The sequence below is a fragment of the Lepidothrix coronata genome, unplaced genomic scaffold (genome assembly GCF_001604755.1).
Source record: "Lepidothrix coronata isolate B3197 unplaced genomic scaffold, Lepidothrix_coronata-1.0 Scaffold59, whole genome shotgun sequence".
Classification (NCBI taxonomy): domain Eukaryota; kingdom Metazoa; phylum Chordata; class Aves; order Passeriformes; family Pipridae; genus Lepidothrix; species Lepidothrix coronata.
Genome location: NW_016690239.1, coordinates 2315613 through 2339987, shown reverse-complemented (window position 1 = coordinate 2339987; position 24375 = coordinate 2315613). Strand labels below are relative to the sequence as shown.

The 24375-nt window shown below is 36.6% G+C and overlaps 1 protein-coding gene across 1 annotated transcript in view; it reads right to left on the bottom strand.

The window, feature by feature from the left end:
• The window catches only part of PLXDC2 (plexin domain containing 2), a 254364-nt gene that overhangs the window by 28408 nt on the left and 201581 nt on the right, over positions 1-24375 (bottom strand). Inside the window, exons 8-10 of the mRNA XM_017817251.1 lie at positions 21738-21833; positions 20737-20818; positions 8-68 (exon numbers count right to left, since the gene is read on the bottom strand). Of these exons, the coding sequence (XP_017672740.1) occupies positions 8-68; positions 20737-20818; positions 21738-21833 (239 nt within the window). The remainder of the gene's footprint in view (positions 1-7; positions 69-20736; positions 20819-21737; positions 21834-24375) is intronic.

Genomic DNA, 24375 nt, shown 5'->3' with positions numbered 1-24375 from the left:
CACATACCTCTTCAGGGCAGCCACTGTCTACCCAATCTTGCCGGTGACGGTCAAATCCACTGGAGCATCTTTAAATGATGAAATACATAGAAGTTGTTCCGATGGAAATTGGAGGAAAATAAGAATAAGAAAGGAAGGGAGAGGAACAGAAGAGAGTGACAGAAAGAATAAGTAAATGATGTGATTTAAAATTCATATGATTTATGTCGTATCACTTTTATTCAAGATACTGTTTATTACACTATGAGTCATTCCTTTAATCTACTTTGAAAGGTACTTCAATGAATGAGGCTTTACTTTAAGTTTTTCAATCTATCTATAGCTTTTTTTTTTTATCTCCCTTCCACTGGCTAGTTATTCTTAAGACTGCACTAACCCATAGCATTTTTAAGTTTGATGTCAACCATAGGGATGTAAATTGGTTTAATCATTTTTTGTCCAGAATTTGCCAGGAAAAATTAATCCCACAAAGGATGCAGTGAACCAGTCACTGTTTTTTCAGTCAAAGTGATCTGAGACATCAAAATACACATATACCAGTGTGATCAATACTCACAGTTCCTCTGAACACTCTTCACGACAATTAGAGAATACCATACAGCTGCTTCTACCTCTTCACTAGATGCAGAAAAATTAAATTGTGTGCATATTTCTTATCAAATTAGGTGGGTTTAATAATCTGTCTACAATATTCTTTCTCATTTGCAATATATAACAAAGAAATTTTTAAGAAACTTGTAACACTTCAATATAATGACTCCCTTGGCAATCCCCATCTCACAAGAGTGTTATCACTGGTTATAAAGTTAGGTTTTCCTAGACAACATCACAAACAGAAAGCATTATTAAAATGACAAGCAAATAACTAAAGAATGATGTTCAACTTTGAAAAAGATTCTTCCCAGTTAGGGGGTTTTTTATTTTGGAGGATTTGCTTTTTTTTTTTTTCCTGCATTCATTTCCTGTAGTATTTTGTTATGAGACAAGGTGATGCCATTGTACAACAAACAACTTTCTTGCTGTCATTTAATAAGACTAGACAAGGAAATAAGGCCACTGTTATGGTTAACTATATTTAAAAGGTAATTTTTTGTTCTCAAAGAATTGAAAGATGAAAAGGCATGCCAAGTACTACCCTACTTCCACCGAGGTAAACAGGTGCATTTAGAAGAACGGAAGAGTGGAATTATTTTTACAGTAGGAGAGGATGTTACAAGAAGATGTAAATAATGTTAACAACGTGCTTGGGTGAAGACACTTCTCCATATAGTTATTCTGAGCACAATATATAATGTCTTTGAGAAAACTTTTTGAGAAAATGTTCATTTTTTTGTTATACTTGCACTGATCCACATTCCACCATTCGCAATATTACCAAAAAAAGTACCCCAATGCTAACAGGTGTCAATTATCACACACTCTATAGCAACTGACTTCTCCAAAAATCTACAGCAGTAATGAAGAAAGATGTCCAAACAAGAAATGTATTCCAAAGAAATAGAGACCTCCTTCTCAATGCATGAGGCCCCCAGTATAGGCAGGACATGGACCTGCTGGAGCAGGTCCAGAAGAGGGCCACAAAGATGATCGCAGGACTGGAGCAGCTCTCTTATGAAGACAGGCTGAGAGAATTGGGGTTGTTCAGCCTGGAGACGAGAAGTCTCTGGGAAAACCTTATAGCAGACTTTCAATACTTAAAGAGGGCTTGTAAAAAAGATAGAGATCTTTTATTAAAGCCTGTAGTGACAGAACAAGGGGCAATGGTTTTAAATTGAAAGAGAATAGATTTATATTGGACATAAAGAAGAAATTTTTTTTCAGTGATGTTGATGCGTCACTAGAACAGGTTAGAACAACCAAAAGAAGTTGTGAATGCCCCATTGGAAGTGTTCAAGGTCCAGTTGGATGGGGCTTTTTGCAACCTTGCATTCAGTGCAAGATGCCCCTGCCCATGTCAGTGGGGCAGGACTGGATAATCTTTAAAGGTCCCTTCCAACCCAAAACATTCCATGAATAAAGGCCACTGCAAAAAGTGTTTTCTTGATGAAGAGTGAATGAATCAGTGCTATGCTGGGAGCTGAGTGCTGCTTCTCCATCTCTGTGGTGTTCTGTCTCTGTGAATGTTTGAAAGAACCAGGAAAATCTTACTAAGCAAGAAGAAATGATGACATGACATTCCAGGTATGAATAGAACATATTTTTTTTAGACTCCCCTTCTTTTCTCTGAAGTTTGAAGAACTTCATTAGCAACTTCTGTGTCCATTTCAAATCCAACTGTACTTAGAGCTAGTAAGGATCAACAAACTTTTATCCTAGATTTTATCTTGTATCTAAGTGGTTTCCAATTTAAGGCTCCAAAGATTAAATGAATAAAAATGTACCCCAGGTGCACTCATTTACAGTCCTTAAATATTTTCTTACAAACCACTGAATTATGGTGGTGACTAACATTGCTGGGGTTAATTTCTTTTTCCTAGGCATTAACAAACTACCAAAGATTGAATGCAACATGTAAAGACTTGGAATGGCTCTCTCAAACATGTGAGGCACTCTTGAGATGACTCTGCCTTAAAAAAAATTACATTAAACCCTGAGCACTGTTTATTTAACATTTCCTACTGATGCACGGTGAGTCCAAACAATATTATCAGAAAGCAGCTTTATCAGGAACGAGATAGGCTCCAGGCAAACCTGTTTGTGAACTTCCTTTGAGGCATATATCACGAGATGTCAGCTGCAGCAGCAACTATTATTGCTGTGCTGTTGATTTAGAACTCTGGAAACCGGCATTTCGGTGCACCACCCGCTTTACTGATTGCATTTTGTAGCATGGTGATAATTCCCTGTTTCCATTAAAACATTGGAGCAGATTTGATTAGCTATGCTGTTTATGCCATCTGTCAACACGGCTATTTTATAACAACTTCATTTTCAAGTGATGACTGAACTCAGCTCCTAGGAAAGCAATAATAAAGATGTTCTAGGAAATGAGAATAGGGACATTCATGAAATGTAAGGAATTTCAGGATTTGTGTGGAACGCTGGAGTACTGGTTCAGGGAGGAAAGAGAAAATTAATGTGTCTGCATGTGTAGCAAAGGCAATTTGGCATAACTGATGCAGCTGAGTCTGAATAACAAGAAAGCTGTCAAAAGCCTTTCAGTGAACTCTGTGTAGCCAGAAAGGAGTTGGAGATGCCATCCTATCTACCAAATGCCATATACTGGTATTTGGCAGAGAATATTTAAAAGATGTGTTCATGCAGTATATGACGGCTGCTTCTCTTTGAAGAGAGTTCAATAAGGATTAATAATAATGAATCGGATAACCTGTATACAGAAAATTCATCAAGGTTTATCACGTAAGGCTAAAACCATAACAGAAAATTATTGAGAAGGAAAGTGACAAAGTCTATACGGAAAAACCTTTTCACTAGGTTGAGCTGGTATAATACAATCAAGAGCATTAAAATGCACAACACTTGTCCTTTAAACCTACCATTCCCTATTTTTTTTGGCTCTGTAGGAGCATGTAAAGAATGGATTCCTGGGACTGAAGGGCATTCCAGAAATCTGAAATGATTTTGTAAATACCATGTAATGATTTAGCTCAGTTAAAATGCTTATTGACTCAGCTAAATAAAAGGTTAATTCAGAAAATTAAAAAGGCTTTCCTGCCTTTAACCATTAAAGAAGGACCATCACATTATGAGAAGATTAAAGCACTTGCTAGAATGTTTGCATTACTAGAAGAATTAGAACATTTTAAAGTGGAATTTCTTTTCAAGTTGAAATAGGAAGCAAAATATAAATAAATAAATAAATGATATATTAAAAAACCTAAATTGGAGGTCATGAACTTTGTGTCTGTCCAACTGAAAAATAACCCTAATCATAAAGTGATTTTTGGAGGAAAAAAGATTTATCTTTGTGCTTGGTCTGGTTTTGCCTCTCTTTACCACAGAACAGGCTCCGATATTTTTCTTTCATCCTTCAAATATTACTTTCTTGTCACACTGTTCTGTCTGAGCAAAGACTGAATTTTCATGCCTTTGTTATTTTCCACTTTCAGATGCAGAACTTTATCACAGCTTGAAATGCTTATGAGGTTCTGGTGAAGTGTCACTGCGAGTGACTGTAGTATGCATTTGTAAGGTATTTGAATGGTATTTGTGCTTATCACCTAGTTCAATACACCCAATCACACATCTGAATTCAACAATAATTGTGTTCTCTGTATTTATCCTTTAATTAAACATTGCTTAATGAAACTGTACTTTAGAATAGGATGACAATTTGATTAGTCAGAAGATTTGCTCTCACTTTGCTGTTGTAGCGTAAGAATAGCTAAGATGACTAGCTTAATAAAAGAATTTTAAACATATGGCACTACAAACAGCTTGTACTATTTTAATGTTTATGACAAATTTGAATATAATTACTAAGGCATAGTTAATAGTCAATGCAGCACCGAATTCCATCATTGTCTTAAGATTGTGTACTTCTCAAAATTTAAAACATTCAGGTGATGATAAGGAGGATCAGAGTGGTATGAAGTCCAGCAGTCGATCTTCAACCTGACGAGGGTTCCACAATTTTATGGGATGGAAAGTTTGGAAAAATATAGCTACATGTTCTGTAATGTACTCCTGCAATATCATATAAACATAGAAGTGAACGATGTTAAAACCCGAGCTGTTATTTTACAGAAAAAGACTAAACATGAGTAAGCCTCAATATTTGTAACTCTGACACAACATTTGAATAGGCAGTAGGAAATAAGGACACCCATAGGGAATTCTTTCTGTTGAAAGAGGCTAAGAATAAAAGTGGGATAAAAGAAGTAAGTAGTTTTATTTCCAATTCAACTAGAAAGAATAGAAAAAATTGTGGTTAAAGGAAGACTTGGCAAAGTTCTGATTAAAGAAGAATAGGAGGATATTTTCTATAAATTTAATGTCAGTTACAACAATAAAGGAAACATGCTGAAAAGCAGATAAAGAATAAAATATAAGCTTTTGCTAAAGGTTCTGCTTTGAATAGCTAGAAGGAAAAAGAAAGTGTAAGAGGAACACCTTGGAGACATATTTGTGAGATTATGGTACCAGAATTTCCAAGAGAATTATCAGAAAATAATATCAAATATGTTCTCTGGAAAGGAAACACACTGAGATTAGTCTCTGATACTAGATTACATTCACTATTGCCTTTGACTTTCTGCATTTGTACCTGCATCAGGTGGGTATAAAGGTCTAATAGCAACAGAAGTTAGCAGGGAATTCTGATCCATTGGCATTGCTATCTGTTTTGCACACTAGTAGTTTCTCAGGTTTCAAGGCAGAGCTCTAAAGTACTACTTATGCTTTGGTTAGTGATTGTAACTAGCACAATTAATCCCCCCTTTTTTACATTTACAAGGTTGACTGAATTCTTTTCTATCTTTGAATATTCAGCTGATACTGACAAACTCAAAGTATAGTTAGTGTCACATACCCATTGATTTTGTCTTGTTTTTAAAATAAAGATATGAAGGTCACCTTTGGAGAAAGCCTTTCCTTTTCCGCTTTAGAGATAAGGAAACAGAACATTAGAGATATGAAAAAATCAGCTGAGATAACACAGAATTTGTAACAGAACCTAGAGTTAAGCCCAGATTTTCTGAAAACCAGATGAGCATACACTAATTCACAGGTCCTATGTTTTCCATAGTACTCCCAGACATATGAATTGTAGAACTGGGAATGACAGTTAAAAACACCAAGCCTCAGGTGGCGTGCACCAAGGTACAGATCTCGTTCACACATTGGCCATGCTCCCCTTTTTATTCATATACTTTCACTGGGATTTTGCTCCTTTATAAAAAAACACACCGATAACATTAATTCTGCAGTAATGTGGCCTTACCTTGAATATTGTGTGCAGTTTTGGTCACTCAATATAAGAAAGACATTAAGCTTTTAGGGAGTGTTTAAAGGAGGGCAATGAAGATGGTGAAGGGCCTTGAGGGGAAGATGTATGAGGAATGACTGAGGTCTGTTCAGCCTGGAGAAGAGGAGACTGAGGGGAGACCTCACTGCAGTTACAACTTTGTGAGGGGAGGAGGGGGGACAGGCACTGATCTCTTCTGTGTGGTGAATAGTGACAGAAACTGAGGGAATGGCCTGAAGTTGTGTCAGGGGAGGTTTAGGTTGAATATCAGAAAAAAGTTCTTCCCCCAGAGGGTGTTTGGTTGCTGGAACAGGCTCCCCAGGGAAGTAGTCAGAGCACCAAGCCTGACAGAGTTCAAGTGTTTGGACGATACTCTCAGGCACATGGTGTGACTCTTGAGGGGGTCCTGTGCAGGGCCAGGAATTCGACTTAATGATCCTTGTGGGTGCCTTCCAACTTGGCATAATCTGTGATTCTGTGAAGTAGAAGAGTCCTTGGGACAGGATAAAAGTGGCCTGGTGCCTAGAGATGGTCTGAAATAGGGCTGTTCAAATTTCTGTTATGACACATGAACCCCCAGCAATCATACAATATATAACCTGGCTGATTCAGTACTACTGGGCATCAGCATCTGAGCCTCTAGAAAGAGAAATTCAGCAATGTTTTAATTAGGCTAGGTTACTGCTCCTGTTATATCTCATTCAGAACTCTAAAAAGAGTAAGAATCTGAAGGAAGCAGGAGCAATGATAGAAAAAGGAGGCATACTATGCTACACTGACTCTACAAAAGGCAAAGTTTATATGCGACAAAGCAGGAGAGCATTCTGCAAAACAACATACACAGTTTTGAAACTGAATATTCATTCTGCATTTGTGGAAAGGAAGGGTGAATTAGGGCTAAGAAAAAAACCTATTGTAATGGTTCAGTTAACTCTTCAGATAGAGAGCAAAGAAGGGAAGGACATGAATCATCCTGTAACTGGTCGTGTTCAAAGAAACTTAAAGTTCAGAAAGTTTTTATTTCCCAGACTAGCATCCTAATTGCATCTCATTTTTTTATCTAAAAGTGAGTAAGATTCTGAAGTCAACATTGAGCAGGAACAGTCAGCAAAACCAAAGAATTACAGAACTATTGGGGCTTCTCAATTTCTTAATTAATTGTACATATTAATATAAGTTCTGATATCCAGTGGAAAATGTGGTTTTGTCAATGTTTTATAATAACGCAGATATTGGAAGAGTTAATAGACCTAAATGTAGGGAGAACTAAAGACATAGTGATGCATAAAAGACCTTGATATTTAAGGAAGAACACAGATAAAACTTTACTTATTTTCCTGAAACTGGGAATATATCTACATGGAGGTGTTACAGAGTCCTCACTCTTTAGGTGACCGGAAAGATTGAGAATATATGTATGCTATAAAGAATCTTCAGACTACATTGAGAAATAGAACAATTTGCCTTAACAAGTTTTAATTTCAGATAATCCAAACTTTATGAAGAGACATAAATAAATTTTTTTGGCAACGTTATATAGGAATGTCTGTAGCTATACGTAAAATTTAAAATATGCTAACAAAAAGTAACTTTTCGTATATGGCCCTTCCTTAAAGAGTGATATCTAGAAGGTTATGAAGCAAATATGATTTCAGCGATGCTCAAGTCATATTGAGGAGTACAACCATAAGAGGTTAGCACTTCTGGAAAGCAGTTAAGACTATTGTGATCATTCTGTCTACAGTAGTACAACAAACATGGCTAGAAATGTTCCTTGGCACTGAAGGGTGTTGGCACAGAATGGCCTATGTCTGAACAAGCAAACTCTCTCAACCTTGAAAAGAAGGAGGCTGCATGTAAATTGCCAGCTGGGAGTAATCCTTGGAACAGTCAAAGTCCTGCAACATTCCTGGGAACTGTTGTGGACAGTGCTCCTGGGCATGGACTGAAATCGCATCAGGAAACATCATAACTCTTTTAATGGCACACAAAATAGTTTTAAAATTCCCAAGAAGCTTCCCAGACTGTGTTTAATTTGCAATACTATGTAAAAAAATATGTGGTATGGGAAGATGAACTATATCTGTACTTGTGACTGGGGCTGCCATTCTGCATTATATTTCAATGAAACAAAAAAATCAGAGAAAAAGAAAATTAGATTAAGTGCAAAAAATTTACATTAAAAAAATTTTGATTGCTTCAATTAAAAAACCCCTTGACTTATTTTATTTATTTATAATTGTTTTATTTATTTCCCTTGTAATGAGAACAAAGGAAATTAAGACAGCACCAAAAAATTAGTGGAAGATGGGTTTCTCCATGGTGATGCAGTGGGTTGGATTCTTATATGAAGAGAAAAAAAATAATGCTTCCAAAAAAGTGGATTAACATTCATCCTATAAAGTATCCTAGAGTCAGGTGTGATAGTTTGGACTCTTTTCACATTTGTGTCCTGAATTTTGACATTTCCTGAAATGTTTTGTTCTCAGTTTCTGTTTCACCTTTTTTTTTTTTTTTTTTAAAAACCCTTGGAATAAGGAAAGAAAGGTGCAGTTGAGGAAATTATTATCTACACCAACAATTTAGGTTACAATGGTTAGGTGGTATCTGGCTTCTGTAATATAGTCTCATAAGTTTTCAAATATTTAATAAAAGATATAGAGCAAGTAATTTCTCAGAACTTAACATTTTCTGACAGTTCAGGAAGGAGTCGGGAACTACAAATTAAATTAATCTCAGACACGAAAGGGAAGAAATCTGATACCTTGTTCTTCACTAAATTAATGTTCTACTAAGAGGGCCTATTGGAAAAAATGCACTTACTGCACAATTATTATTTTTGGTGATCCATTAATGAACCTTTTTCTGTGCCTGAACTTATCTGACAAATTCTCCTGAAGTCGTTAAGCTTGGGTTGGTCAAATTTGAGCATTTTCTAGTGCATCATTTTTGAGAAAGAAAAGAATTCCCAAGTTGTTCACCTGTTGTAAGCAGTACAGTTGATTTATTTCAGTCCATTGGAAGAGAAGGTAAGACAAACTGCAAAATAGCAGCAACACTGCTCTATGTACAGTAATACATAAAAATATTGCAAAATGAGAAAATGAGAAACTATAGATAACAGAACTAACCTATTATAGTACTAACTTATCTTTTTTGATTCAGAATTCAGTTAGGACTAGAAAAACTAATTTGTTGAATCAGAAGCAGCTTACCTAGATATTTGACTCAAAAACTGTATGGCCTAGCTGCTCTCTTGAGAAACTTTTCTTTTTTTTTCTCCCTTAATTTCATATTAGATCTCTGATGGATTTTTCTCTCCAAAGTAAAAACTTCTTATATCCTGCCATATTTGGTTTGAGTAGTGACCATGAACTATGTTACAATCTACTGTTTTAATTAGTGAGAGTCAGCTCACTTATAACTCTTCCAGTAGCATGGGAATAGTAGTTAGTGTAGAATAGTATAAAGAAATATACATGATAATCAACAGAGAGAAAGTTGGATAAAAAGATCAGTAGTTTAGCAAGTAAAGGTAATTCTTGAAAATAAGTGTTATTTAGGTTAAGGAAAATTAGCAAATTTCAGAGGTGTGAAAAAGAGATAAGTTGGGACTTTACACCCACAAGAAATGGAAGAAATGGCCTGAGTGTCAGGAATATAATCTGAGCAGGGTAAAAATTATGCTGTAGACAGGATGATAAGTTATTATCTCATTGTTTTTTGTTATGATACATTTTAGTGAGCAACCAAAGAGAAGTTTGAGACCCTGACTTCATTCCTCTGTTTTTGAACTTGCCCTCATAGAGTGGTGGTTTCTATCGGAAGATGTCAAAACCTTCTTGAAGCTCTTTCTCTCAATTCAGATAAGGTAGATACAATTTTTGCCTTAGGTGGCAACTTCCCTCTCAGTGTTTTTTTAAGTAGTCTTTACTCATTTGTTTAAGTAACAATCCTATTTTTTCTATTCTCATTTGTGTTCTGTATTCACCTAATCATCACCTATCTATATTTCCCATTTCACATTACATGTATATGGAAATTGACATCCCAACAATTTTGCATTATTATTTATTTATTATAGTGCTTTTAAGTATAGTTCTTTTAATTTGTTATCAGCAAAGCCTTTTTTATTCGAAATGTGGCCCTTCCACTCTTTGGATTATACATTTAAAGCCTAATAGTTACATTAGACCACACTTGAGACATTTATTTAGGAATCAGACAGGCTATAATGCCTAGTGTAGGAACTCTGTCTTGAGACAACCTATCACACGACACAGAATGATGACCAGAAGCCTGAGACAAGTTTCTTAAAATGTATAAATTTCGTCCTAAGGCACATGTCTGTGGAACCATTTCAGGGACGAGTATTACTTTTCACTGATCAAATAGGAACATGTATGAATTCAAATTTAGCTATCAGTGTAAGAAATGAACAGATGAAAATGAAACCAAACACAAAAGAATTTAGGGCTGTGATGTAACTGAATGTAGTATAGTTCTCTCAGAAAAAAAAAAAAAATTAATCCCAGAGGGAATGCTTCTCTAATAGAGCAGGGCAACACCCATTGTAGTGGCTATCACACTCAGCATAAACAAACAATGTGGAATTAAGTCTGTACTCAACTCTGTTGCAAATTGAAAGATTTATGGCCAGCACAGAAGCTACAGTTCTAGACATAAATGGTTCATTAAAGACCGGGCTGGGCTTTGTCTTATTGTTCTAATGCAGCAAGTGAAGAATAAATAAACCACTACTAGTATGTAAAAGAATTGCAAAAGAAATTTCTACAGAAAAGAGTTCTACTACCTACCTATTTTTCTAGTGTTTTATCGCTATGGTATTTTAGGTGCATCTGTGAATTTAAACATGGAAATTAAACATAGATACTCTGAAGAGGTCAATAACTAACCGATCCCAGTTCGGGGGTAGAAACTGGAATCTTTATTGAACACGCGCTTCGCAATATAAGGGTCTTGGGGGCAGGACACATTAATGAGGAGGATGGGTTATGCTAACTAGGGGATGGATTATGCCAACTAGAGGATTACACAGTTTTCTGCTACAGTTACATGGTTGGTTAATATTTTCCCTTAGCTACAACCACATGGGGGGAAAAGAACAAAGGGGTTTCTACATGGTCTGATAACATCATCACAAAGTCTTTCCATATCTTGCTGCAGGAGACAGGCCCATCAACATAGTTAAATATCAATAGGTCTTGTGAGGAAGTTCCTCAGAGTAAGGAGTTTCTCCCAGCTCCTGCTGTCCCTGGCCTGCTACATGATCCTTTTCTGCTGGTATCCGAATTTCGGATTGCTACATCACTCCAATCTTGTTTCCAAATTAATCAGGAAAAATAAGTATTCTCCAAGGTGTATATATAGCAGGTGGATGTCTTCTTTCCCTCCTCTCAATGAGATTTAGGTGCTTAACTGTCCTCTGTATCTTTGATAACTACTTTCTGCATTTAAAACAAAACACTTTAGGAACGTGATATATTTGACAGACCTATATGAAACAGACTTTGCATTAAGGTCATAGAAAAATCCAGACAGTGGTCTATTCATGTTAACTGTGATGTCTATATCTTGTCCAAGTTGTGTTGCAAAATTGCACACCTCAGAAACCTTCAGAGTGGATAATGAACAGAATTTCTAAGCTGCAGAAGAAACAGCAACATCTGCAGCAAAGGATGTTGCTATGAACATCTAGCTAGTGAAACCAACCTCAAATTTTGAAAAGCAAATGATATGGTAAGAAATAGCAATATACAACATGAGTAGTGTGAGTGATGTGGTTTGAATAAATCACTGTGTTTACATCTAGATTAAGAATCTTCAAAATGCTTCCCTGTCTTCAGGCCCAGGATTTAAAAGAAAATATTTTAATAGAAATATTAGGATTTCAGAGTAATGAGAATTGCAGCAATCTTCTGCTTATTTTCTAGAAATATCTTAGAGTTCTATAACCCAGCCTTGAACTTCTTAAAAATCTGCATCAGTTATGAGCATAACTGTAGTACTCATGTTGTTCTGAGTTATTCAGGGAAACAAAGCAAGGTATACATATGTAAAAGTAGTGACTAATGCTGCAGCTGTAAAAAAACTGGCTAGTTTCTGTATGAAAGCAGGATTCAAATTCAATGAGGTAGATATCAATCTGTTAATGTTAGGGTAAAGACAGTTTTAGGGAGCTGCTGAAAATATCAGTGAGTACACAGGAGAAGAATGTGTGGAGAAAAGAAACTTAAGGAATGAAGCCCATGAGTAAAAGTCCTAGTAGTGCAGGAAAAAGCTCAGGTGTTTGCCTTGAAAAAGTATTCCACATATTGCTCAGGCCATTTGAGTCATCTGTTTTGAACCATGCAAGGAGATGATTCTACTCTAGTAGGTCCTGCCGCATATCTGGTGAATTGGCTGGTCTTGCTCTGACTTGTGCTAAGCCCCCAAGAGCTACTTCATATTCGCTTGGGTTCTGTTCAGAGACTGAGCTTTTTAGGCTTATTTGTATTAAACATAGGAATTATTCCAGACAATCTGTGCTCAAGGGGAATTCCAGAAATTCCACAATAATTCCACAGACTCCAGCTACTAACAAATTCCAAACTTACCAAAAATGTAGAAAGGCTATTAATCTGCTATTTATTCATGTATGAATCTCAGTGAACAGCAAATTCCTCTGGCTGCAAACTAACTTTCAATAAAAACATATTATGAGGTCAGGATTATGTACGTTCCTTAACAGTACTTTTCAATGTACTGTTATGTACAGTTTACATGTACATCTTTACTGTTATGCATTTTTAAGTGTACCTTCAGGCTCACTGAAGCTTACACTGTCTTCTAAACAGAACTGCCGTCACACTTGAGAATATCTATTACTATGTTCTTGTGAGGCATTTTTCATCAAACAATACCATCAATGCTTTGTTCATTAAACACTTTCGTGCCACTTTCTTTTCTTACTTTACTCCCATCAGGCTTGCCATGCATACAAAATTCTCAATTATTGAATGCTAATTTCCTAACAGTTTCTTGCAGTCCATGAGTGTAAATTAGCTTGTCAAATTAAGAGCAAGCAGCTTGGAAAGCATTTGAAGAAGCTGGGTGTGGAGCAATTTTTTTGCTCAATAAGGTATAGATCTATTTATTATATCTTTCCTATCAGTAATGTATCAGGGGTGACAAATTTGCACATTCATTCTTGATACATTTGTTGCACTTGATTAAAAGAATCAATTGATGTTTCAACACAACTTTTAAAACAGAAGAAAAATATGTTGCATTTTAATCAGAGCAACTCTGACAAATAGCCATAATTTCTGATTCTCGGGTTTGCAATATGATTGCTTCATAATCAGCAAAGAAACAACATACAGGTTAGAAAAAGAGTAGTGACATCACTTTTCATTTATCAGAGGGTAAATTTGACCTAATTCAACAACCCAACTGCTAAAACCCAGGTGTTAGGTGTAGCTGTGTTTCCATATAAAACCACTCCAGCATAAAGAACTGCAGTAGTGGAATATAGACAGGCAAAATCTGGGTATATTTCTTTTGCTTTTTTTTGAAGCAGTGGTATAATCAGCAAATTCATGAAGCAAGACACACTGATAGAATGCAACACATTTAACAGAATACACTATATTTTAAACCTGTAGCCCTTCTTAAGCATTTAAAATGAGATTTGCCTTGTCATTTGTATATGAAACTATTACATTGATTGGATTATATATGCTCCCTCTGGTGGTTTACTTAATCCATACAAATGCCTAATTTTTTTTTTTTTTTAGTTTGTAATTCAATGGCTAAGATACTGTGGCCAATTTTGTAATAACAGCACACTACTGTCAGTTAGTGTTTGGATAAAAAAATGCTTGAGTATAAATCAGCAAGTCTTTCTGCCATCTTTTAGTTTGAAATAGCCCTAAAGCAATGGAACAAAGAAAATTAAAACCTCAAATGGTTAAAATGAGAAAGTATTTAAAAGTGAGCATTTTGAAAAAACCTAGTGGCCTTATGATGGAGTGATAACATCAGTGGACAAGGCAAGGTGTATGGATGTCACCTCTCTGGAATTCTGTAAGGCCTCTGACACAGTCCCCCACAACATCCTTCTTTCTAAATTGGAGAGATATAGGTTTGATGGGTGGGTGGTTTAGTGGATGAGGAATTGGTCAGATATTTGCATCTAGAAAGCAGTGGTCAAAGGATCAATGTCCCAGTGGTTTCAAGTGGTGTCCCTGAGGGGTTTGTACTGGGACCAGTGCTGTTTAATATCTTCATCAATGACATAGTGGGATTGAGTTCACCCCCAGCAAGTCTGCAGATGACACCAAGCTGTGATGTGGTTTGCCTTTCCCTGCTTCTCTAGTGGAATCTACAACCTTCATTGTGGTGTCAGCTATCAAATAAAAGCTAAGGAAAATGTAGATACCAAACAGTAAGGCATGCGTGGAGAAGGATCCTGTGCTTCTTATTAGGATTTAATTATTTTCTTTTGTAAATCAGGAGGTTTATGTAGTTAGAATGATAATGATATTTGTGCTTTTCTTTGTAATTCTGTATGAAAGATGCTTTGCTTAGCTGATAAACATTTAGATTACATAAAACTGTTATTTATACTACAATATTTTAGTCAACACAGTTTTTATGAAAATAGGTCTTGTCAGCTGGGACATAAATAACAACAAACAAAAAACCTAACCCTTTTCCTCTTCCTAATATTAAAAATTTCCAGATGCAAACTCACATTTGAAAACTAACTAAACATGTCTCCAATTTCCTTCTAAAGGAAGGATAAACAAACAAGACATTTCAAACTTGCCCAGAAGTTCAGAAGACAAGTAATAGGCATTCATTTTTTATCTCAATTACTATAAGGGCTCTATGGAAAACTGTCACTTCATATTGTAACATGTTTTCTTTAGAACTGCAGGTGGGTAAAGATTCTTCCTTCCCTGCTTTCCAACTAATCAGCAAGGAATGCAAAACAACTTGTTTCTTTATTATCTGCTTAGATGGGAGTAGTGATCATAATAATAAAAGCTTAGAAGTGTCAAGACTTAAATCACATTATTGCTACTATTCCCAGACACATTTCTGATTTTTCACTTTGCTCATGTTCCATAAAACCCAGCCATAACCTTTCCATTTATATAGCTAGTGCTGTTGTTGGCACACAGAATTAAACACTGAAGTGAAATGTATCACGAATGGGATTCTTTCACATTTTTTTAGCTCAGGATTGCTTTAAGAGTATAAGAAGCTTTGGGAGCTATGCATACACACATGGGCAAGATGATTGTTTCTAGAGTCCCTGGAGTGTCTTGGCTCACCACTACACACAGAAAGTTTTGGAATTTGTACAGTCTGTTTCAGGGCACCTCTCTAACAGGGGATTTATACTCTATGGGTCAATACCATAAACTGATATGATTTCAAACCAGATTATTCAATGCATATTCTGGAAAACAGAGACTTTTAAGGACAAGAGTGCATTTAAGAACTTAACATGAGCAAGATCTCTTTGTGAACTGGGACTCCCAAAGCCAAATCTCACTTCCCTTGCAGACCCAGGAAAGTCCCCAGAGGGGCTGCCTGGACAGCAGTTTCAGGAGCTTTTGACTCTCCAGGCAGCCAGTGCCTGAGGGTAGTTGAAGTGATCTGAGCTGGAGTCATGCAAGGAAGTTTCAGTGCTCAGGCTTAGAGATCTGCACATCTAATGGGCCATTCTTCAGGGGTGACTTGTTTTCAGAGGACCCATGTTCACCTACCTCCTATGCCTCTGAGGGTTCTCTGATCACTGAGAGACTTTTGTGTAAAGGGCAGTGTCAACCCTAACGAGTAAAGGAACTTCATGGGACTTGGATTTCACTGCTGAGTCCTGCTTAGACTCAGCTGAAGATCTTTCCTCAGACAAAATGTTTGAACCTTAGAGACCTTTTTGGTCTTAGATTCTTAAGTCCAGATATTGGTGAAAAGATGCTCTCTTATTCTGCATAATTTCCCTTGAAAACCTAAGTAAGTCTGCCAAAAGAACCTCCTTGTGGATCTAGCTATTAGGGTTTTGGGTGCTCTTGGCATAAGGCAGACAGTTTTGAGGATTAAAAATTTGAGTATAGGCACCACACCAAAACTGGCTGATGTTGCAAGGAGCAGGAGATATTTTTATCCTGCATTAATGAAGTAAAGCAGAAGTAAAGTAATGAGACATTCAAAGCATGAGCCTCCAGCCAGCACAGATTGCAAGGATGTGCTCTTTGTCTGCTTATTTCTGAATGCACTGAAATATCAGCTTCATTTCACTGCTCAAATCTGAGACTTTCCTGAAGTTCATTAAAATAAAACCATCAATATCTAGAAAATATTTATTGGACAATTAACTTCAAATATTTCCAAGGGAACTCACTATTTCAGTATATGTGAGCAAATTTTACAAACTGAAACCATAAAATAATAGCAAGGTTTGTCTTAAAGCTTCCAAATACTTTCCTAGAAAGTTATATCTCCAAAATGCAAGCTATACCAAATGCCTAGAGTATACAGACATTTTCAGAAGCATAAATAGATGATATAAAAAAATCTAACATTAATGAATTCTCCCAATTTTTACATGTCAGGAATTCAGAGATAACGAAGACTAAATGATCCAAGTTTCAGCCACAGGTGACTCTTATGGGGCAGATGCTAAAGCACTTCTGGTATTTTACAGACATAGATCCGGTGCTGCAGACATACCATCTTAGGTTCCATATTTGTAGTTAATCTCTTTTTGAACAGTTTTACTTATAAAACAATTATGAAATATACATAGTTAAAAAAAAATTAGCTCCTAGTGGGATGCTTCATCTGCTGAAGTCAAAAGAAAATGATGTGCCTTTGCTTTAGTTGTGATAAAATTGTATGACACACATCATGTTGGATTTCAGAGTGGATACTTTGATGACCCCTTATGAAAAGTCTAACGGTGATTTAAGCTTGTAGAGAGTGCAGGAATGGAGGATTTTGCCCTGAATTACATACAAAGTGAATCTGCCTCTCCAACCATTGCAGAGTTGGCACAGCAGCTGGGCTGAAGTTACAGGTAGGAAACAACCCACTGTTGCAGGATAAAGCCGTTTTCATTCCAACAGATTGCCCACATGGGGGGAGAACAGTTATTCTGCAGTCAGTGTGCTGGTCAATTTTCCTTGTGCAGTTACAGGTTTTAAATAATTTTTTTTTTTTCTGAACAACTGTACTTTGCTGTGTGAATGATTAAATATGTGGATTACATTTTATGCAAGGAAAAAAATACAACCAAGATGGTGCTCCTGATAGTAATGTTGTTCCTTGTAATAATGTTCCTGGATAAATGGCACAATGAGTTCCTGAGAAAAAAGATTTGTAGAATTAGTATAGAATTTTGTTTCTCAATGGTACGTGTTTGCTTGTAACCCACACAGAAGGCCGGTTGCTCTGGAAGATCTCACTTGAGAGCACCAAACTACTACTGCAGCACCACAGAAGGAATATCACTGCGTGTTCCAGCCATATCTGACCCTCATTACTGCCTCAGTCCCCACACTACCAAACAGGCATTCTCCCTCTGCAGAAATCTGAGTGCTAGATCAGTTGATAGATAATTGGTACTCTGAAAACCAGTCACTGACAGTTCAAAACCTTCTTCAGGCTTTTGCACCAAAGGCTAATTGGCTTCCCCACCCTGGGCTTTGCCTACAACCAAGAGAGATAGTTTTGGTTCCTCACTTCCTGGACCAGCATGTCCAGTCAGCTTTGTAACCGAGAAGAGTTACTCCTACTTCAAAAAGCCCTACGAGCACCCACTTGAAAGTGAACAGTAAATATTAATTTTCTTTGTACTCCAGGCACTTCAGAAATGTCTAAATTAATACTTCATTTAATGTTGTGCCCTTGTTTTTTCAAGCTCATTTTATTCTACCGCAGCAGAGCAACATATATCATAACAGGAGATAAAAGTCTCTGTTGATTTACAAGGATGGTGATTGAAGAGCAGTGACACACAGAAAAAGGTGGAGCATTATGGTGAAGGAATTCACAACTTTCCATCCTTTATGATTTTTAACCAAGATATTAGATTTTCTTGTTGAGCAAATGCTTCTTAATCAGATGCAAAAAGAACATTTTAACACAGCAAAATTATTTTTGAAGGGAACAAAGCCACAGTGTGGTACTGAAGAAAATGATTCTTAGTATTCTCCTGTGATCCAGACATCTCCACTGAGAATGGAATAAGATTTTTTTTATCTCCCTAAAATGAATAGACACACTGAAAACCAGCAAGTTAAAAAAAGAGAAGCACTAGATTAGAAGGTAAGAGAGAGTATCCAGAACTAGAAGGGAGCAGAAAATTTTCAAAGCTGAGAAAGGAACGAGTCCTCGTCACAACAATCCTGCAAATGTAACTAAATAAATGTTCAGTCTTCACATTTTGGAGAGCAGGTTGCCTCTTTTCACAAAATATGTAACCACTTAGTATTTTAGATCTGTTTGTCTCTAGAGCTGAAATAGTTAAAATAAACTGCTCATTTCAGAAGTTGGAGGAAAGTGGCCAAAAAAGGTAATGAGGCCTGAGGCAGACATCATCATCAAAGGCATGTTTCTGGAGGAAATAACAAGTTAAAAAATAAAGCGTAAAATCTTGTATAAGATTAAGAAGTACTGGGGACTGGACCACAGCCTCAGCGGTCAAGTCCCAGATGAACGAAGTCATGAACAAAGCACTCTGATCTCACAGTTGGCTCTGCTTTGTGTGGGAGGTTAGTCTAGATGACCTTTAGAGGATCCTTCTATTCTGAACTATTTTCTGACTCTACACACCATTCTCCATTTGCTAAAAACTGACTGAATATTGTTCATCTTAATAGACGCAAATTGGATGGTATGACTGTTTTAAAACTACTGAAATTCCCATACAGAGGCATATTCTTAGTTTGCTATTCTGGATCCATCCTTTTTTTAAGGAATCCTCTCAAGTTCCTGCTTTTGCTGGTAGTCAAACAATGTTCAAAGACAAACTGTATGAAGTGACAGTCTCACTACTGTCAGTAATGGGCTAATTAATAGCAATAAAACTCAGTTCAGTCTATCTGCTGCAAATCATGAAAGACACAACCATGCTGCAGCATGAAGCCAGCTGGTTTTTGGAAACAGTGCATGACTACCTCACAGTAGTTTCATCTTTTGATCACAGTATGATCTTCAGAGGCAAAACAAAAAGTAAGATTTTCTTAATTAAAAATTTGTTTGAATAGATGTGTTCAGACTGTATATTTTTACAGTAGTAAATTACACCTTGCCAGTTGTGAGGGGGCAGCCACAAATTCATGGAAATAAGTGGAAGGAAACACAGTGTGACCACATGCCTGGTATTGCTCCTGCTAAAGGTGAAGGATAAAACTGTCTTAGTTCTCCACAGTGAATTTATGCCTCAGCGAGTGAAACAAATTTTCCAGTAATTCCAGAACTCAGGAAACTCAGTTCTTTAGAAAATACAGAAAACCACAAAAGATCTCAAGGTTTGCTTGTTCTTCATAGGAGTCAGAACTTTACAATACAATTGAGTTTATCCAAACAGAAATAAGAACACTGGTCACAAAACAACAGGCCTTGCTCAAACCAAAGCCAACAGAATCTCAGTGCTACAACATCTGTTGATGGAAGGAAAATCAAGCAATGCTGAAAGCAAGGAATCAGCTAAAGCAATCATGAACTGCTCATACTTGCCTGGAACAGTTTTCTAAAAGTATTCTTTCTCTTGAAGATATTTGATTTGATGTCTTCTGTTACATGATTTCACTTAGCTCTAATTCCACTAAAATGTTTTTTGCAAGATAAATGGGGAACAGAGTTAGTTTTCAAGTGACTTACTACAGGAGTTGAAGCTTAAGAAGACATTATAAAAGTGACCCCAATTTCCTAATTCTGTGCCATGTTCATCAGCTATTTATCAGTTTTTCAACATGGTGTCAAATTATTGCTCTATTTTAGAATGTTAACAGCCTTTTGTCATTTCATTTTGCATCCATTTTATACATAACATTTCTGAACCTAATCACTAGGGTTGAATAACACAACAATAAATAACCATGATACTGCATTTTGTTTCAGAGAACAGGTGTTAAATTCTTGTTATGAAGGTCAGTGAAAGTCAGTGGGTGAAGAATTTTTTGGGAAGCTACAGCTGCAGAGTTTCTATTTTGCCAGCTGTGCTCCAGCTGCTTCACAGTCTAAAGTGCTCCTGCCATGGACTTGACTGTCCTCATTAATGTGGCAGTGAGAGGCTGAGGAGACCCGAAGTCCCCTCTAAGTATGACAGGTTAAAACTAAAAATACTCTGACTCTTTGGGTGTGCTGTTCTCCCTACTGTTGAAAAGTAAGTCTTCATAGTCACATAACACCCTGCATCTCCATGTGGTTAAAATATTTTTGATGAAGCCAGGGATATAGGGAGAAAATATGAATTTTGTTATGATTTCTTCTTCTTGTTCTCCTTCAAAGGGATTTTAAAGTATGACTAAAGAAATAGGAACAAGGGCTTAACTCCCCAAACAACTTTTTTGATTATTCTTGCCTAATTGCAGAAGTGAAATGGGACAATGATATGTTGCTAGTGATTGCAACTGAGGTTTGTGTTCATATGAATGCTTATATATAAAAGAACCAAATATAAGAACTCTTTATGCTGAATAACCTATAGGTGATGCTTTTGGATATCCTTTGAGCCCAGCTGCATAGCCAAGGCAAAAAAAAACCCAACAAAAAAAACCCCTTTTCTTTACCTTTGGAGTTTACTGCACCAGCTGCAATTGAAACCAATCTGGGCAGTGACACAGGGACCACAGCTGGTAAACTGGAGACAAGCTGGGATGTAGATAAACAAACACAAATTATTATATTAGTATCACAAATAATTCACATAAAAATCACAAAAGAAGAATATATCTTCTGATAATATATATTTAGGGACTCAACAGGTTCACCCATGTCCAAAAAAAGACCCTGAACCCAACCTATTACAATGCATTGCACAACTGCATGCACAAAAGTACATTTTAGCTGTAGGATTCCATTTGTATTCCATTTGTAAATTTATTACCACTTCCACATCTGTTCATTCACCTTCATTGTTATTTTTTAATTTTTTTTTTGCTCAATATTAAGAATTTCCTTAAATCTCTTTTTTCCCTGGTTCCAACATTCCTTGGTATTACTTACATTCAGACATAAGCAGATAAGAGTAGCGGAAAAGTGTGCAAGAACTATAATTGGATTAAAAAGTAAGAAAAATAGATCTTTTTTATTGTTTTTACAGTAGTACAGCTGGCATTTTAAATTCAGAGATGTCTAACCAATGTAGTTTTACCTTGGACAAAAGAGAGAGATGAACTGCAAAATATGTTTGGGGATATTAATTTGTGATGTGATGCACAGTGCACGGAAGAATTTATGTTTTCCTTGCAAGCATGAAAATTGTTCTTTTTTTTTTTTTTCTTGAGGAAACAAATTTAAAGGCAATATAATCATTCTTCTGAAAAAATGATTTGGCACAAATTTCATTCAGAATCTACTGGGAGCTACATACTTATAAACTAACTTGAGATAAATGAGGATGTACTTTATAAATGCATAATCCATATGGGAATCTGAGAGAGGATAAATGAATCTGTTCATGAATCCAAATCCACAGATAAAACAAAATATTTAAAATTGTGTTTGTGTTGCTGGGAGGGAGAGGGAGGTGCTTCCTAGATCTGGCTCCTGCTTGTTATGCTTTACTTACTTGGAAGAGGTATCATTTCAACAGCTGAGAGATTGGTAATCTTTGACATCTGTAGCTCCACCCTGTGGTATTCATAAATTGTTCTTCTTCGGACATCTACCAGGAAAGAAAAAAAAAATCATATTCTACTATTTTGCACTCTTTAGATGGTGAAAAATAGTGGGTGTAATGACTGCACACTGTTCCTTAGGGGCACACAGGGCACCAATTTTCTCCAAGAATATATTTTTAACTTTAGACACCATGAAAGAACATGCAAAGACAGAGAATTTTTCGCTTCAGAAACCCTCAAAGCTGTCAGAATAAGTTCCTATTCCTGGAAAAGAATTATGAAAATGCTGAGTGTGCTCTCAAGCATCTTAGTGATTGATTTAGGCAAAAATTCTAGAGAGTATACTGTCAGACATTTTAGGGTGTATTTCAGATGCTTGCTAAGACATTTCTCAGCTTACAGGCTTGAGAGAAATGTTTTATATGCTCACTTTGTCAGTTCTTGCCAAGATGTGCAAACAAAACTGATTTCATTGCTTAATCAAATTTGTTAGCTACAAGCTGGCTCACATTTAAATGTACCACAATATTTTTCATATTATAACATTGTTTTAAAGAAGACAAGACAAGCCTTCCTAAACAGCCAGTGTTATGCATAATCTTTACACAAGCTGACTGCACCTGAGTTTCTCAAAGAAGAAATTCAATATAGTCAATGCACTGTTCTTATGAGCTTTGAACTCACAGGTGACTGTAAGACCCAAGCACAAGATAAGCATGAAAAAAATCACATGCTATTTCTCAGATCAATATCCTATAACGTATTTTGAATATCCTAGATTTTATGTGCACAGTTGCAATGCAGACTGGTGATCTTCTATATTTGCAAATTAAAAATCCAGCCTATACCACCAGTCTGACACAGAAAATTACAATTTTCTGATGTGCTGGTTTCATATTTATGTTCTTTTTGAAGGCCCGCTAAACTAATTGTAATTGCTGACCCCATGGAATCATTCCACAGAGGAATAAAGGGTTACATACAAAGGATTAACAGGGTACTCTGGTCAATGGCTGGGCTGAGTCTACATGCAACAGAAGAAAAATGACTTGTAGACAGCCATAAGCTCAATCTTAGGTGGTCTTCTGTGTTGCCAGTCCTGTGTAGATTAGCTCTCAGGCACAGGTGGGCAGTGTCTGGCTTCCAGACAATAATATTTCATGTTTACCTCAAATCAGCACCTGTGCCAAGCACTTCCTATTCCAATTTATTTGAAGCTTTGCTATGACTTCACCCCTCCTGATAGCAGATTTCTCTTTCAGTATGAAATTAACCTATAATTGAGCTAGTTTTATGTTTGACCTACAAAGTCATTCTGACTAGTTAAAAGACAGATATGAGCATGTGCCAAAGTTTACCCCAATAAATGCCTTAGCCATGTCCGTCAAACTCACCAGACAGAAAGAGTTTTCAAGACAAAGCTCATCATGTGCTGGGGTAGGAAAATCTCTTGCCAGCTGCAAGAGGTTTATGCTCACAGGATGGTCAGTGCCATAAAAGCACCTGCCAGATCAGAGGGATCAGAAAACTGTCTTTGAAATGAACTCCTGCCAATGCTGAAGGATGTAATTTGTTTCCACAAATATCTTTATCCTTCTGTCCAAAAAAATAAGCAAGTGGATACATAAGTTCAAATGGTGGATGCTGACACTTCAACTGAACTCCATCTCATCCCAGATGAGCCCCCACAAGTTCCAGATGTGGGAATCCATGGATAGTCCACAAGTTCGTAGGTTTTGACAAAGTTTGTCTCATTCATCAAGATCCCAATTAAAGGCCAGTGACTATTCTTATCATCAATTTTTGGCATTTGAGTACAAATCCAAGTTATTTTTATGAAGAATATTAGATACTTTTTGGACTAGAGCCACATGTAACTTTCAGTTCCAAACCTGAATTATGGTTACCAACTGTACAGATAATAAATACGGAAGAAATAGTCTAAGCCACATCTTCTTCATTCACATCAGTCTCTGTTTGACTAGTTGTCCCAGGAGCAGAAGCTTTTTTAACTCTGGAATAGTGAAACCAGGGTCCTTTGCCAGCAACTTTGACTGTGGTGAGGGAGGTCAGCAGAACTTGGAATGGTCCTCTCATCAGTAGTGGTACAGACTGGTATGCTATAATCCTGTTAATGCTGAAGCTTTCCTAATGGACTCCTCACAGGGCTTACAATAAATGAGGAACAAACCAGGAATCTACCTTTCAAAAAATTCAGTAAGAATCAGTGACTCAGGGCATAGGTACTTCTACCTCACCCAGTACATGAAATTTTTGAAAAACACTACTTTTAAGAGAATTAAGTGTATTATCAAAAATAATAATTCTAATCATGCATATTTCAGCATGACTCTTGCTCCTATTAAATCCCACTGCCTGACAGACTCAGGTCTGATCTTTTTCTTCAGAAAGACGACTGTGTCAACCATAAGTGGTGAGTTTGTGTATGAGGCATCCATCTACTGTAAGAAACCTAAGCACAGATTGGTATTTGCATAGTCACCTTCTAATGGCTTTGTATATATTTGCAGGCAGGTTGTTGGAAACACAAGCATTTGAATTTATCGGCCTGGTCAGGCTGTAAAA